This window comes from Lonchura striata, chromosome Z, assembly GCF_046129695.1.
Source record: "Lonchura striata isolate bLonStr1 chromosome Z, bLonStr1.mat, whole genome shotgun sequence".
Classification (NCBI taxonomy): Eukaryota; Metazoa; Chordata; class Aves; order Passeriformes; family Estrildidae; genus Lonchura; species Lonchura striata.
This window is the reverse complement of record NC_134642.1, coordinates 51,169,322-51,185,340: the sequence shown is the minus strand read 5'-3', so window position 1 is coordinate 51,185,340 and position 16,019 is coordinate 51,169,322. Positions and strand designations below refer to the sequence as shown.

The following is a 16,019-nucleotide window of genomic DNA, read 5'->3' as shown; positions in this document are numbered from 1 at the left end:
GCATAATCACTAGAAACGAGGTTCATAGTCCAGTGCTAGAGCTATCATCCCTACTACAACATTTCTGAAAGGTCAGAGGAAAGAGATAAGAAAATCTAAATTTAACATCAGGATTCAGAATTCATGGAACTGAAAAAGGAAAACTGAAGCTAAAACTAATACCACTGTCCTTCTCAACCAAATGTCCCCACATAGTGGAACACTTTCTAGGCCCCCCAAGTTTAATATAAAATTTACCATCAAAGCAAAGACAAAGTCAAATGGCAAGTTTTTCAGCGCAAAAAAAAAAATCGAGAACTTTTCAAGCAAATAAACACATTCTGAAATACTCAATTCACTGGGCGCTACAACTTTATCCAGAATCACTTTTAAGAACACAAGACACTGATGTCCCAAGTACCTACTAAGCTTTATTAACCAAGGCTGTCTTCAAAACTTCAAAAATACGGCTAACACCTTTTAGTCTCAGAGACTTCAATTGAATAAACTACCATCAAAGACTATTTTATAAACACAAATCCTCTTGTGCGTTTTGTATGGTTTCTGGATTTTTTTTCCCCAATAACTATCAGTTTACCAATTCTCACAAGTAACACCGGAATTTAAGCGGACGCTACCGAGGGAGCAACGAGCTTAAAGGGTATCGAGCTACCTGGCTCCTTCACGAATTCTCATCATCAGCGTTATGCAATTGAAGCAAAATCAACTCACTCTCCACGCACTCAAGGCAAGAATGGGATTTTTTTTTTTTTTTCCGGGGCAGGGCAACCTGAAAAGGCAGGCAATACAGTAATGCTGCGTGCAAAATGCAGAGACCACGGGTGACGACCCCTCAGCCCGACCAAGCTCGGACGCGCCACGCCGGTGTGACATTTGGCTCCTCAGCGCGACGTAACCTCCGAAAAAAACCAAAGCATTTGAGCCACGCACCCTCCCACATCCCCCCCACTCCCGGCGCCCCGCTCCAACGCGGGAACTCCCCAGCCCAGCAGGGCCCACCCGCAGGGCGGGACCCTCCCCACCGCCTCTCTCCCTGTGCGCGGAGGGCCGGCACCAGGCAGGCCCGGGTGCTCCGCCGGAGCCGCCGCACTTTTTCCATCGGAGGGAGCGCTGCCGCCGGCCAAGTAGCCCCGCCGGCCCCACCCGCGGGCGCGGCTCGACTCCCTTGCGCCCCGCAGGTGCGGCGGCCAGTCCTGCAGCCTCTCCGCAGCCAGCCACAAGCCCGGGCCGTGCACCCGCGGCCCTCTGCTGCCCCACGGCTCTGCCGAGCCGGAGGGCACGCTCAGAAGGCGGCAGATGCACTACGGTGGACATAAGCGCTCCGATTAGAGCAAAGGCAGACGCGAACAAGGCGGAAAGTAGGGTGCAGCTTGCGGAGAGAATGGGAATGACGTTGGAGTGGTAGGGCCACGCTAGGGAAATAGGTGGGATGAAAGTCATTCAGACAGATGCTACTGATTAAACAAAGGGTTTACTAAACAATGTTTTGTCCGGGGGACAAGTGTTTAAGCGCCCAATTATTACCACACTAAAAGGGGGAAGGGGGGTGGGGGGCGGAACAAAGGAAACAGTCAGAAAAGCCCGAAGGTTAAATCAAAAAACAGTTAAACTCATCTAGTACGGGACAGGGCGAAGGCGATGAAGTAACCGTTCGCAGAAAAACAAACAAACAAACAAAAAAACACTGTCCGCAACTGTCAAGAAGCCCCTTTTAATCTAACACCACCAGTATATCAGTATCTTGGTGTTTGGAACCCTGACCGCAACAAGCCGGTACTGGCGGAAAGCCACCAGTCACTTACAGAAGTAGGCGACGGTGAAGGTCTCCGCACACGCTTTGATTTACCTTTACCCTTGGCTCGAGGGTACCCTGGCCATGCGCTGGCGGCCCCTAGCCGAGGCCGCCCTGCCTTCCCGCCGTGCTCCCCGCGTGGGCTACAGCCCCGCTCCAGCTCTCCTCCACTCCTCCTCCAGGGCGAGACCGGAGTTCCGGCGCGCCCCTGCCAAGACCGTAAGCCCCGTCTCCGTTCCCAGCCCCTAGATCCGCCCTTCTTTCAGCAGCCCGGGACCGGCAGTCCGTCTGCTCGCTAGCTTGCAGGAGCGGCGAATTTCGCGCAGTCCGGGTACCGCTGCTGCCATCCGAGGCTGGGAGCAGAGTAGGAGAAAGGTGTCTGCTACTCGAGGGAGCGGCGCAGCGCCCCGCAGCCGCCTCACCTGATGCTTCTGACGCTCCCACCACCCTACCGTCCCGCACTCGCCCTGCTGCCAACAAACGGGACTTGGTCGATGACGGGCAGATAAAGGGCCGCACAGCCCGCCCCCGCAGCCACCGCCTGAGTGACACTGCCGGCGGCCACTCAAGAAGCCTGCACCCACAGGGCCGCGCCCCCGGGCAATGCGAGCACTTAGCAGAGCCAAGGTCGGGCGGGCCCTACTCCGTGACTGCTGCTGAGCACCTTGGGCGGCGGGGAGAGCCTGGCAATGGAGCCTGCTGATCAGGATAGGGCCTTCCCCATCCCCAGCAGGGTCAGAGGCAAGATATCCACAGTCCTTGACCATCTCCCTAAGGCTTCCTGACTGGTTGTCTTTCCCTGTAAAGTGTCGAGCCCCGGAGGTTCCACGGTGCCTCCTCTCCGGAAACGCCTCGGCGGGGCGAACGAGTCCCCAGGCCGCCCGCCCGGAGAAGCGCAGCGGCAGCGAGCGCTCCGTGACAGCGCTCTGAAAGCGCCGTCCCTTTTCCTGGAGGCGCCCGACAGCAAGGGGACCTCTCTTCATCCCCCGCAAGGTTCGGCTGCCGAGCACCGCGGCTGCGCTCCTGCGGGTCAAAGGGCTGTCATTGCAGGAGGGGAGAGGTCCCGTCCCCGCGGGAGTGCATGTTCCCCGCCTTCTCAGCGCTCCAACGACTAATCAAAATACACCGCCTCACTACCGGTTCTTGAAAATTACTTGATGTTTAGCTATCCATTTGCCTCGCTCACACAGATATCACATTAGTTATTTTCGTATGTGAAATAGATGGGTATGGTGTAGCGTGCTGGCAGCAGCATAAATGAAACAACAATGGCAGTGCTCAGGACCGGTCTTTGCCAGTAGCACAATCTGCAGCGCCAGCGTCTACCATCGCCGCCTTTTCCTCCTGCCCAGACCTCCCACCGCCGCGAAGACGGGGGACGCGCCCGAGGACGGGACTCTCCATGCGCCCCTTTGCCCGGAGCTACCCTGAGATCCCTGCCATGGCTGCCGGACGGAAACTTTCCCCGAGTACACCGGCGACCGGTGTCCACGTCCCGCGTCGCCCCGGTAGGACCACGGACAGAGATCGGGGCCGCCCCGCCCACGGCTGCCCCTGCACCGCCGCACAGTGCCCCAAAACCCGGAACAAAGGGACTCGTCCCCTCCCGCGGCGGGTTATTCATCCCCAAGAAAATACAAGGGTCTACCCGCCCGACGGTAATAGACTTCTCTCCGGAAAAGCTCAGCGGCTCTCCTCAGCTCACCGCCCGCCCTCCACACCCGATGACAATACTGCCGCGCGCCTTTGTGCGCCGCGCCACGCAGTCGCCTCCCAGCCCCGCAGGAAGCAAAAAAAAAAAAAAAAAACGCCGTGCGGCTAAATGCAGTTAGGCGCGGAGCGCCTTATCCCGGCTAATCTGAAAATGCAAATTTATCTCCTCAAAGTGATACCGTCTCCCTTCAACAGCGCGGTGCGGATCCTTCCCCTCGGAAACTTCCCACAAGGAAATGTATCCGGAGCTGGACGGGCGCGGTCACGCTGGGAACTTAGCGGCTGGGCCAGCCCAGGTAGGGATGCGCACGCCGCTCTCTGTGGGCGAGGTGCAGTCCCCCAGTTTTAGCGGCTGCCCTCCCCACGGTGCAAACACTTTCAGCAACTCAGCTCAGCGGGCATGCTGCCATAGCCACGAACAGCCTCACTTGGTGCCGTCGGCACCAACGGTATCAATACAGAGCAAACAGACCATCAGCATAATTCTACAAGGCATAATTCTACAAGGCATGCACCTCTGGAATGGGTCGCGTGGACCCTATCGCACACGTACAATAATAGAAAGATTCAAGCCATAACTTACCTTCCACTCCTCGGCTAAAAAAAAAAAATCCCAAAAAACAAAACAAAAACAAACAAAAAAACCACAAAAAACAAAACCAAAAAAACAACCCCAAAAAATCCCCAAAAGTGACAATGCAGCTCTCCCGATCACGAGTAAGAGGCAGAAAGAGGCAGAAGGATAGACCTCTCAAGAAAATAGACAAGAGCTATATTGCTGACAGTTACAAAAGGAAGCAAATAAAAACCAAAACAAAACAAAATTAAAAAATCCTTTCCCTCCCCCACCCCCAACAGTCCGACACTAGAGGAGAAAAATCAAAAATTAAAAAAAAATGGAAAATTAAAACATTAAAACGGGAGAACTCAAAAGGGGGAGAGCGACAGTACGACCCGCCTTTCGCAACCCAATGGAACAAAACGAGGGGAGGGAGAAATGAAGGAACAAAGAAAAGAAGGATGGAAGAGCGATTTTAAAGACTCGCTCTCTCTGTCTCTGTCTCTCCCTTCCTCCCTGACGGTTACTTCCTAACGGCTCGCCACCCAAGCCAACTGCAGCATCGCGGAGTGTGCGGGGGGGGGGGGGGGGAGGGGGGAACGACGCCGTGCGGTGCCGCGCCGCGCCGTGCCGTGCCTCGCAGGGAGGTGGACTGCTCCGCAGATTTATAGCAGCCTCGCCACCCAGCTCCTCTCCGCCACCGCGCCGGGGTCCGTGCGTCTGCGTGCCGCGCCCGGAGGCGCGGCCGCAGGGACGCGGCGGAGGGCGTGTGTCCGTCCAGAAGCGGCCGCGTCCCGTCCCGCGTCCGTCCGTCCACGCCCGCCTCCAGCAAGGCAGCCGCTCCACGCCTACCCCGGCGCCACGCGCGGTAGCGACGCCACACCCCGGCGCAATGCAGGCCGCTGGCGCTGCTGCGCGCCCACATTGGCCCGGCCGCTACCCACTCGCCCCGCCCCCGATGAGGCGACGGTCTCCCATTGGCTGCGCGGGCCGCCACTCCGATAGAGTGCATGGCGCTGCGCTTTCGCATGCAGTGCGCCCTGTGGAGCACCCTCCGCCCGCGCGGGCGGGCCGGGCGCGGAGCTGCGGTAGCCCCGTGCCGCTCCCAGCGCGTCCCGCGAGGCACCGGGCGCTGCTCCGGTGGCGCGGCCGCTGCCACCTGCTCTGTCAGCCACGTGGGCACGGGGCGCTGCATGCCCACGGCATGCCCAGGGCGGCGCCACCATTCCTTCGCAAGAAGTGCTGCTGAGAAGGCGGCCTCTTTTTTGTTGTTGTTGTTGTTTGTTTTTGTATAATTTGTCTGTTTGTTTTTGTTCGGCTTTTTGGTTTTATTCCTTTCTTTTTTTATGCCCCACTCCACCCAGGTCTGCCCGCAGGTGTGCCGATCTTGTTATTACAGGCCAGGGACTGCTCGAGCCCTTCTGGGAGTGGGTATATTAACGAGTATTAAATAATAATATATTAATAATACCTCTAGCAAACATTCTGGACGGAAGGAAGGGAAGGAGATTTTATTCATGAGGTGGACAATTCCTGTCTTGCAGAGCAAACGTTTGCAAAGAAAAGAGGTGTTGTATGGAAGAAACAATCCTGCAGCAAATACCTGCATGTTATTCTGAAGCATGCCTTTTACTCTGCATACTGTTTGACCTTCACTGCACTTGATAATTTCTTTTCAGAATCAGAAGTGCTTCCTCTTCTGTAACACAAGTGTCTGTCATGTATTTCCAATAGCAAAGCACTTACACCCTGCAGAAAGCAAATGCTTATTTAGACTATTCTGGTATTTGCATGTAGCAAGCACAAAAATAGAGGCATGTGAATTCAAGAGAGATGTAGCATTTCAATTAGATTGTCCCTGTGTGTTTATAAATGATTAATACAAGGAATTGTGTATCGTCTCTTTCTTGTGATTTCCCTATCCAACTACTTTGACAAAAACAGAGTTATACAGAGATTGATTTTACATATTATATAATTAGTTCTATGCTTAATGCATCTGATGTTTTTCTAGAACACACAATCTGATCTCTAACAATGTATCACCAACGTTTTAAATCAGCAGCATTCTGAAAAGATTAATAACTCCCTGGTGGAACAAGTATCAAACTACTAGCTCCAGGAACTGAATAAGGAATGGGGTGGGCATGCCTACTTTCTCAAAGTTGTTTATACAAAGGTCCTACATGAAGTGATCTCTTTTCACAGACAGTTTGTGGATATATGTCTAAATTGTACTCTTAGTAGTGTAAGTATTCAGAAAGGTCTGCATTTTCTGAGCTTGTGTCTGAGGCTCAGGCTTGTTTAATTATGGTGAATTTTACCCTTTGATACAGCAAAACTGTTTCTGAAAGGCTGTTAATGATACCAAAATTAAGCTGCTCAAGTTCTTTATTTTATAGGAACATTTATCAACAAGTCTTATATATATTTATATATATATCTGAAATAAAGTACTGAAAGTATTGTTTGTTCTACCAAGTAGAAAACATCTATAAAAACTGTGCACAATGTTTCTGTCTGCAGAATTACTAGATTTAGTTATTTATTACTTTCTTGCTTCACATATTTAAGCAAAAAAAGTGTTCATTAGAACATCGTTAATGTATAAAAAGAGAGAAATGAAGGGAAAAAAATTTAGATGATTTCTTAAATAGTCTGATGCATTCACTCAAGACACCCAAACATGTCAGGCCCTTCCCTCCCCTGCCCCACCCCCCAATTTTAAAACTGTGTCAATACACATCTGGTTTTATAACTAAAGAAAATCTGTTTAAAGTGGATGCCAAAAGGCAAAATGTATGCCATTAGAAACATTAGGAGAAGAGTGTCCTCCCGAACTTTTAGGAAATTAAAGGACTCTGCTCTCAGCAGCTTCTCTGTCAGGTCTGATATTCACAACTCCTGATTCCATCTTCCCTCCAACACTCTCCACCCAAAACGAACACTCTTCCACTATAATTAGTGACCAGTTTTAAAATCCAAACTTTATGCATTTTCTTTCGAGGCTTAATATCTCTATCAATAATGTTCTCACATCTGTCATGTTTGTCAATACGCAGTGCTAAAGTGAAATTAGGCAGAAAATAGCTGTTTTAGCAAATTGCCTTGTCATTGGTCTTTCTAATCTCTGATGTGTATTCAGAGGCCCTTGATTCCGGCAATGTCGGAAGGAAAGCTAAATTTTTCTGTTCTCCCTGGAAAAACGCCTTCTTGTGAAGTTCCCCTTTGCTGAAGTAATATATCTGAAAATAAGTCTTTATGATTAGCAGTAGCTGGCTGTCTGGACATAGCCTTTAGCTAAAATGTATATGGGTTATTAAATAGGCGTTGGACATGGAAGGAGAGAAGAAGGAGGACAGAAGAGCACTGGTTGTTCAGGCATTGTTGATTCATCTGTCTGGAACTGAGTGGTCAGGGAATGGCAGTAAAAGCAGCAAATTGCGCTGGAAGAAAAATGTTTACCGGCTGGCACAGAGGGGGATTTAAAAAATTATAATTATTTTAAAATATTTTCTTAAATGAAAGTGAAAAAATAAGAAATAAAGCAACTGAAGAAGCACCTGCTGCCCACAGGAGGGGCTGGCACGGCAGCGAACCGCGTGGCTACAACCTCAGCACCACGGACAGCGGCGCAGCCCCGCCGCGTCTGCGGAAGAGTGCTCCCGGAGAAGGGGAATGTCCCCTCCCTACCCTCAGGAAAACACCTCGATACTGTACGTGATATCAGTGTGGGCTTGCCACTCTCTCTCGAGCACTCCGGACAAATGGCTCTTGACTCGAGATGTTCGGATGCCGTCATATGGATGGGTGTGTGTGTTGTGCCTGTGTGTTACTGAACCCCCGGGACTCTGCAGGTTGTTTTCCCAGGGGTAACTTATGTTTGTTCCCATTACTTTCACAAACAGTGACACGCAAGAGGGTTTCACACCAAGTCTTGAGACATATTTCCATACCTGCATGGCCTTCAGTATGGGTGTTGGATTGTTCTACCTACTTCTCTGAGCCTCTCTTTGGTCATAAGATACAGACATTGTACGAAACTGCAGTAGTATGAACACTGCAACTGATGCTACATAATTTTCTATTCTATTACAGAGCAATGTCTGAATTTTCATAAAAAATATTGTCAAAAGGAGTTTAGCATTTAGGTGGGAAAAGGAAAGGGGGGGGTGTTTCACTTTTTTTTTTCTTTTTTTTTTCCAAAAAGGTATCTCCACAAAAGGTAACCACACCTCAGATTTTCTACAGACAACTGTGAAACATTTGTCTGGGAAAAAAAGTAAAATCTGAAAGAAGTTGTCTATTTACCTAAACTATTATATATTTACTTGTTTTCTACTGTGACCAGGAAAGGCAGATTGCTGCTGCACCACGGCTGAGGTATTTTCTTTTATTGAGGTTTTTTATTTCCAGCAGTGTGAAATACACGTCTAATTGTAAAATAAGACGGTGTCACCTGCAAGTCAGTTGCTGCCATCAACCTCTCTTGTGCTTGGATCGAATTACAGTAAAACAGAGAAAGTGACAGCATCAGGGCACAGTGACAAAGCTGTGGTTTGCAAGAAAGAAGACCGAAGCCCATAGAGACACTGCAGTTACAGAAACAGCTGTCTTATCAGCACACTGCAGAGACAGAGATGGCTCAAGAGGTCCACAACAGATAATGACTAATAGCTTTGCAATGCGCCAAACTTCATGCTTGATAAGACAAGCCCAGTGTAAAGAGCAGCAGAGATCAAGTTTTATTCTATTTTATCTGTGCTGTAAATTGATAAATTGAAATTCAGGTGGCACAGCAGCCAGCATGTTGTTGATAATCCAGTGAAGTAAACTGTCATTTGGATCTTTTCAGCAAAGAGAAATAGGTTTCTCTTACTTGATAATATTTTAATAAAAATACCTTAAAAAATCCTCATCTCAAATCACTGTCCCAGCAGTACCTGAACTGGAGTGGGAGTACCTTGTCTGTTCTACTGTTATGACATATCTTTGAGTCCCAGAACAAACCATCCATTTGGCTGTCAAGTCCTTTACAAAGGACAAAACACTTTCACTTTGAAACTGCAGCAGCTTATTTTCAAATCCTTATTTCCTCTGCAGGAGAAGGAACTGCTCTGTAATTTTTAATACATACAGTCAAGCGCACAAAGCTCAGTTCTCTAACAGACAATACAAGCATGTCTTTGTGAGCACAGCTAAACAAAAATTAATGTCTGCTGTAAAAAGAATCTGTAATAATTCACTTGAAAAAATATGAGCCATAGTACACACACTAATATATTCTATAGGAGGAAAAAAACATCCTGTTTCAAACTGTGTTTTTAGTTTGATTAATGGCATCAGAATAAAATATTATAGCTCCACCATTTTCCAGCAGAAATACTTTAAACTGAGTTCAGCTTATCTTTGTTCTGTGGTTTTTTTTTTTTTTTTTTTTTTTTGTTTTTTTTTTTTAAAGCTATGTAGGAAATGCAATTAAAAGGAATACAACTGGAGCATATAATCTAAGGTCACAGAGCACTATTTTCTAAGTGGTTTTAAATTTTTTACTAAGGGTTTGCTACATGCACTTAATTCCTTGTGATTGGTTCTTGAAGGGCCAGAGTAACTCTATAGGCCCGTAAACCATTAAGTTACTAAGTTTTAGTCACTAAGGCTACCTTTCCATCTTCTTGAAATAATAAATTAAGACAAGATTAACTATTTCTTAATGAAACACAAGGTACTTAAGCCAAGAGAAACCTAAACCTGAACAGAAACCTAGAGATTTACCACTCAGACTTGTTAAATGGAGGGCACAGAGGCAAGACTGCTTCTATCCTCTAATAATCTAACCACATGTACTTGGCCTTAGCCTGTCACTTAAACATATCTGATAGCAGGAGCTATCAGTTACAAGGACCCATAAGATGAGTCATTTATTTAATATATTAAGAAAATAAGCTTTCTCAAAGCCAAGAGGAAGGGCAGAATCAGGGGAAAAGGGAAGCATCTTTGGCACATGCACTTTTTTAGATACACCTTTTTGCTTGGCCCTGAATTCTGGTGGCTTTTCTAATGATGTGGCAGAGAACAAAACTAGAGTGTGATGTGAGAAAGCATAAGGCACATGTGGATAAGGTCAAACCTGTTCAGCAACTTAGGTCCACTGTGCAGTTTCAGCACACACAAATTACTGCCAAGTGGCTGTCCCTGAATCAGAACATCACTTGGTTTTTGAGATGCATTTCAGAGTTCACAAAAGGGCAGGTCATTTTGATGAAATTCACAAGCCAAAAAACATAACTATAACAATTTGCCCTTGTGCCTTCTAATTTGTGGGGAATACATAAACAGAGCCTGAGGTAATTGATACCTTTGCCAGGAAAACACCGTGTAAATGTGAGGTGAAATAACCTTGCATCAGAGATAATGAAAAGCAAGAATACAATCAATCAGTATTTTTAATGCTCCTTTTTATCCCAGAACAACAAGTTCTTTTTCAGTTCTCCAGTGAATCATCCCAAATACTGTCAATTCAGTTAGATTAGACTTCCACCATAACAATAAGTTTCTCCAAGAAAAAGATATATGATTATAAAGTAATTGTAATGAGCATATCCTCTCATGGTATTAAAGCTACAGGAATATTGACTTGAAAGATGGATTTGACTTTTTTCATAAGTCTGTGTCTGTTTTCATTTTCTGAGGTGGAAAGCAGGTCTTACTCAAATATAGCTTTTTAGTATGCCAGCATATTTCTGGCTGACAACACAGTGAAGCAATATAGTGGAAGCTGCTGCCATTATTTTACTGAAGTCCTTGTAAATTCCAAAGTGTTTGTATAATATGTAATTAGTTCATTTTCAGATAATCAGATAACATAGGTAGTAGATGGAATTTTTTTGACCTTGTAAAGCAAGTACTTAAATATATTCCATGTAATTTTAAGTATCAGCTTCAATTTTTTATTTTATTCAATTAAGAGAATATGACTCCAGCCAGCAATAATGATTCAGTAACAATACACATTATGTTCTGCACTAACATATAAGGGCAGGATTTCAGAAGTGTATGAAACTAGTTTATTTCCTTCCTTCTTCCTGCTCAAATGTGGGGAGTGAACAGCTGTCAGCACACATTTGAGAAGGGAATATAAAATGCTTTTTTCATAGCAATACATTAAAGGCAATTATCTATTTTCTATGTGTATTCCATGCTTGCCACGTAACTTTACATTCCTTTACATTTATACATTACATGTTATAATTTTTTCAAAAGATGTGGAATTAGAATTTGCTAATTATTTATTGCAATTACTAGATACAAAAATCAAGTCACACTTTCTAAAAGGACTTCCCTTATGTTACTTATATCATCAAGATATTTCTTTAAACTATCAAGCTTATAAGTGTCTAAATAACTAGTTTTTATTATTTTTTGTGGGAGGGGACTTGGGAAACTGTCCCCCCGAATTACCCTGGGAGGTGACAGGTGTGTAGTTCCCCGCCTCCCCTGTTATCAATCAGTATGTCTGTCATCCCTTGGTGCTAGAAAATTCTTTGTTCTTTATACCTCCATTGGTTCCTTCCCTGAAGCCGCTCCTTCCCCTTACCCTCATTGGTTATAACCCTGCCACTCGACCCTGACTCTGCCCCCGAAGCCTTCCTTCACTGAACGCTTCATGCCTGGACCCTCCCTCTCTTGTCCCAGTTATAATCCCGATTCCGCCCCCTGTTCGACGCTCTCAGAGCGAGCTCCCTCCCGGAGTGGTTGTTTTCCCTTCGCTCCCTGAATTGCTGTTCCTCAATAAACGCTCCTGGAAATAAAGCCGCCTGTGAGCCGTCCCGCCTTCATAGAGGAAGATTTCATTACGCTATCCGGCTTTCGAGGACTCGGCTCTCTGACAAGCAGAGTGGTCAGAGACCCAGAAGCCTCAACTGGCGCCCGAACAGACTGGCCCCTCTCAGGAGTCAGCCGCAGAGCGTCTCCTCGGCTGCCTCGGCTCTGTGATCCGGCTGCCCGAGGACGAAAAGCGCCGTTCGCCGCCAGTTCCACGAGCGGCTGCTCTTCGTTGAAGAAGATCGCCTACCTCGCGGGCTGCAGACACCTCGTACTGGTTCGACTTCGAGTTTGGGAGCAGACTCCGAACGGGACGAGATCTGCGGCGCTTCCTCTCCCCCTCAGAGGCTTTTTCGTTTTGACAGCGGTCTCTTTGTGGTGAGTTCCTGGTGCCCTGTCTGGCACCCGACCCTGTCTCTTTTCCTTTTCGTTTCTCGCTTTGTCTCTTTGGGGATTTCCTTTTTTCTGCAGTGAGAATGGGCAATCGCCTGTCTCCTGCCCGGCGGGATTTTTACCTCCACGTTAAATCCTCCCTTGTTTTGGGTAACATTTCTTTTAAAAAGAGGGACCTTAAGGCTTTTGTTAATCTTATTTTCGATAACTTCCCTGACACCTCCAGGGATGATTTTTCTTCTCTTATTTTCTGGGGAAATATTGGGAAACTGTTATACGCATTACAAGTAAAGGGGAATTTTTCTGTGGGGCATTTTTTTCCACTTTTTCATTCTATTTACACTTTATTTAAACAAAAGGGTGAGAGTTGGGTCCCCGGTTCTCCTAACCCTCATCCCGCCCCCCCCACTCCTAACTCGGTTTCCCCTAAGGGTGGGTCGGGCAGCAGACCCTGCCATAACCAGGCACAGGGCTGCCACCGTCTCCCTGCTGCTCCCCGCCCCACTCTGTCCTCTCCTCGTCCTGGGACTGGCCATCCCAGTGCGACTCTTTCCTCTCCCCAAAGCCCTCAAACCCCTGTACCCAGTTTAAAACCATGTTATTCGATTCCTGATCTCTGTCACCACACCTCACAAAATGGCGCCGGCCACATGGCCGAGCAGCCCGCCACCGAGGGACAAAATGGCGCCTCCTCTCCACCTCCTCACTCCCTTCGGGCCCCTGCCAGTCCCCCTCAGGCTCCACCTCCGTCGAGTGCCGCCCCTGCGTCGGGTCCCGCCCCTACCACCGCGTCGATTGTTACGTCGTCGGGACCCGCCCCTCCAGCCCCCATGGCCACACCCCTGGGTGGGCCCCCGGTGGGAGGGACCGGCCTGCAGGAAAGCCACGCCCCTGTGGGAGGGAACCCCCTGCCGGAATGCCACACCCCGGTGGGTGAGCCTGGCCACGCCTCCCCTCATGCCTCTTCTGGTTCCCACGCCACCGGAACCGGAAGTCGGCCTGGCCGGAAGCAGGCCATCTTGGCCTGCCGGGCTTCATGCCACCGAAGCCCACCGGCCAAGGGGAAGGTCCGAGCCCTTGCCCGTCCTGCCTCGTCCTCCGATGAGGATGAGGACAGCGACAGCCCCCGGGCCACACCTAGGCCGGGAGGTGGGTGGGCCCGGATCAGGGCAGAGGCAATTAAAGATGGGGATTTGGAATTCGCAAGAGATCTGGGGCCGTTCGCAGCACCTGTGGTGAGGACCAGGGGGCAGCGGCCACACTGGGAGCAACTCCCATATGTGGAGATTAAAGAACTGAGGAAGGCTGCCAAAGACTATGGTCGAGACTCTCCTTTCTTTAAGAATGTATTGGACCTCACTTTCTCGGGCCATACATTGGTCCAGCATGACGTTAAATATATTGCCAAGTCCCTGCTCACTCCCACCGAGCTTTTATTGTGGGACATTCAATGGAGAAAGCTCCTCAAGCCTCTTCTGAAAAAACACAATTTAGCAGAGGCAATTGGAGAGGGAGAGGAAGCCATAGAAGCCCTGGCAGGGGAGGGGGAGTTCAGCCAGCCAGAGGACCAAATACTGTTACCCACGGAGGTCCTAGATGACATCAAGGAGGCTGGCCGAGCGGCACTGTTAAAAATCCCCGATGGGAAAACCCCGCTCCAGAACTTTTCAGCTATTACCCAGGGCCCAGAGGAATCTTTCATAAAATTCGTGGACCGGCTGAGGGAGGCCATCGACCGGCAGATAGACCATCCTGCAGCGAGGGAAGAGCTCCTGAGAAAGATGGCCATGACCAACGCGACAGCCGAGACAAAGAAGATATTAAGGACTTTACCTCAGGACCCCGAACCCACCATCGCACAGATGGTGGAGGCCTGCACGAAAGCCGCCTCCACCGAGACCACTGTCGCCCTTGCAGTAAGTAAGGGGATTGGGGAAGCGATGTTGACGATGAACACCATCCGGTGCTTCGGGTGTGGCCAGATGGGCCACATACAAGCCAACTGCCCCTACTGGCCCCCGGAGCAACCACACTACTCGTACACACCCTCCCCAAGACCAATACCCAGGAACCCGATGCCCTACCATCAGCAGGCGGGAAACGGATCGCGGAGCGCGGGGAGGGGCCGCGCAAGGACAACAAGTGGCCCCTCACAGCGCCCAGGCCTCCCCACCATCCGGGAGGACCGGTGGCCCAGCGGACAGTTCCGGAGGGTTGGCGGAGCCACGACGACGGGCTCCGCCTCTTCCGTAGAATCCGCAACTTAGATTCAGACACTCACCGGGTCCTCAAAAGCTCCATCACTGTGACTCTCCAGGATGAGGACCTGGTGAGAGTTCCCGCTGGGTTCCTGGAACCCCCTTACCGTAATTGTGAGGTAACAGTGTTAATACTCGGAGATTGCAGGCTCACACCAGACCGTGTTACCGTCGTTCCTGAAGTGGTGTGTTTTCAGCCGGGGTCCGAGGTCACCGTCTCGGTCGTCTGCCATCAACCACCTTGCACCATCACCAAGGGGCTCCCCTTCGCTGCCATGTACCTCCTCGACGTGGCCGACCTCACCGATCCACCAGCACAGGACTATTTCGCTGGACATGACTCCGGGGAAGACAATTTTGTCTTCCTCACACAAAATGTTTGCAAATCCAGACCAATGATTGAGACTGTTTTATCGCTTCAGGGAAAGTCCATCAAACTGGACCTGATGGCAGACACCGGGGCAGACGTCACCATCATACCCCGGTCAAAGTGGCCCCGCGACTGGGAGTTGGTGCCTCCTTGTGGCACAATCTCCGGAGTGGGAGGAGCTGTCAACTCCATGCGCAGCAAACACCTGGTAAGTGTGGAGGGCCCTGAGGGACAGGTTGCCACCATTCAGCCTTTTGTTGTTTCATCTAACATCATGTTATTAGGCAGGGACGTTTTGTCCCAATGGGGTGCCCGCCTCGATATCCCTAGCCCTGCATGGGATTTTTAGTATGGGCCACTGCAGAGCGCACCTCCCCACCGCTGAATTGGAAGACCGATGTTCCAGTGTGGGTGGACCAGTGGCCCCTTGTGGAGGAGAAATTAAAAGCGCTCCATGAATTAGTAGAGGAGCAGGTTCGCCTGGGGCATTTAATACCCTCCACCAGCCCCTGGAACACTCCTGTCTTTGTTATTAAAAAACCTGGCAAAGACAAATGGCGCCTGCTCCAAGACCTGCGCAGGGTCAATGAGGTAATCGAGGACATGGGCCCCCTGCAGCCTGGCCTTCCCTCACCCTCCATGCTTCCCCGGGATTGGCAGCTCGCAGTCATTGACATCAAGGACTGTTTTTTCAACATCCCATTGTATCCCGGAGATGCCCCCAGATTCGCGTTCTCCGTCCCTTCAATCAATAGGGCGGAGCCTTATAAGAGGTACCAATGGGCCACTTTGCCCCAGGGAATGAAAAATTCTCCGGTGCTCTGCCAAACTTTTGTGGCCCAGGTGCTTTCGCCGATCAGAAAGCTGTTCCCTGAAGCGATCATCCTGCATTATATGGATGATGTCTTGATCTGCGCTGAAACACAAGCTTATCTGCAGATCACACTTTCCAAAACTGTTAAAGCCATTAAAGCTGCAGGGTTTGAAATTGCTGAAGAAAAGATCCAGCTGTCAGCGCCATGGAAGTATTTGGGCTTTCACATTACGGGAAGGACTGTCGCACCCCAATCTGTCACCGTCAAAGACGACCCACGGACCCTGCGGGATCTC

At 49.4% G+C, this 16,019-nt stretch overlaps 1 protein-coding gene across 17 annotated transcripts in view; it reads right to left on the bottom strand.

The window, feature by feature from the left end:
* ELAVL2 (ELAV like RNA binding protein 2) overlaps nt 1-16,019 on the bottom strand; it is a 107,144-nt gene that overhangs the window by 74,488 nt on the left and 16,637 nt on the right. For 2 of the 17 annotated variants that reach the window (XM_021535948.2, XM_077790519.1), the window contains exon 1: nt 4,701-4,817. The exons of 2 other annotated variants lie outside the window; for them this stretch is intronic. Coding sequence is in view for 5 of the 15 variants with exons in the window: in XM_021535947.3 (XP_021391622.1) it covers nt 653-678 (26 nt within the window). In the remaining 10 variants the exon portion in view is untranslated. Of the gene's footprint in view, nt 1-652; nt 988-2,214; nt 2,356-3,684; nt 3,706-4,700; nt 4,818-16,019 lie in introns of those variants that run through there. 13 more of the 17 variants (XM_021535947.3, XM_021535944.3, XM_021535941.3 and 10 more) reach the window with 11 other exon arrangements.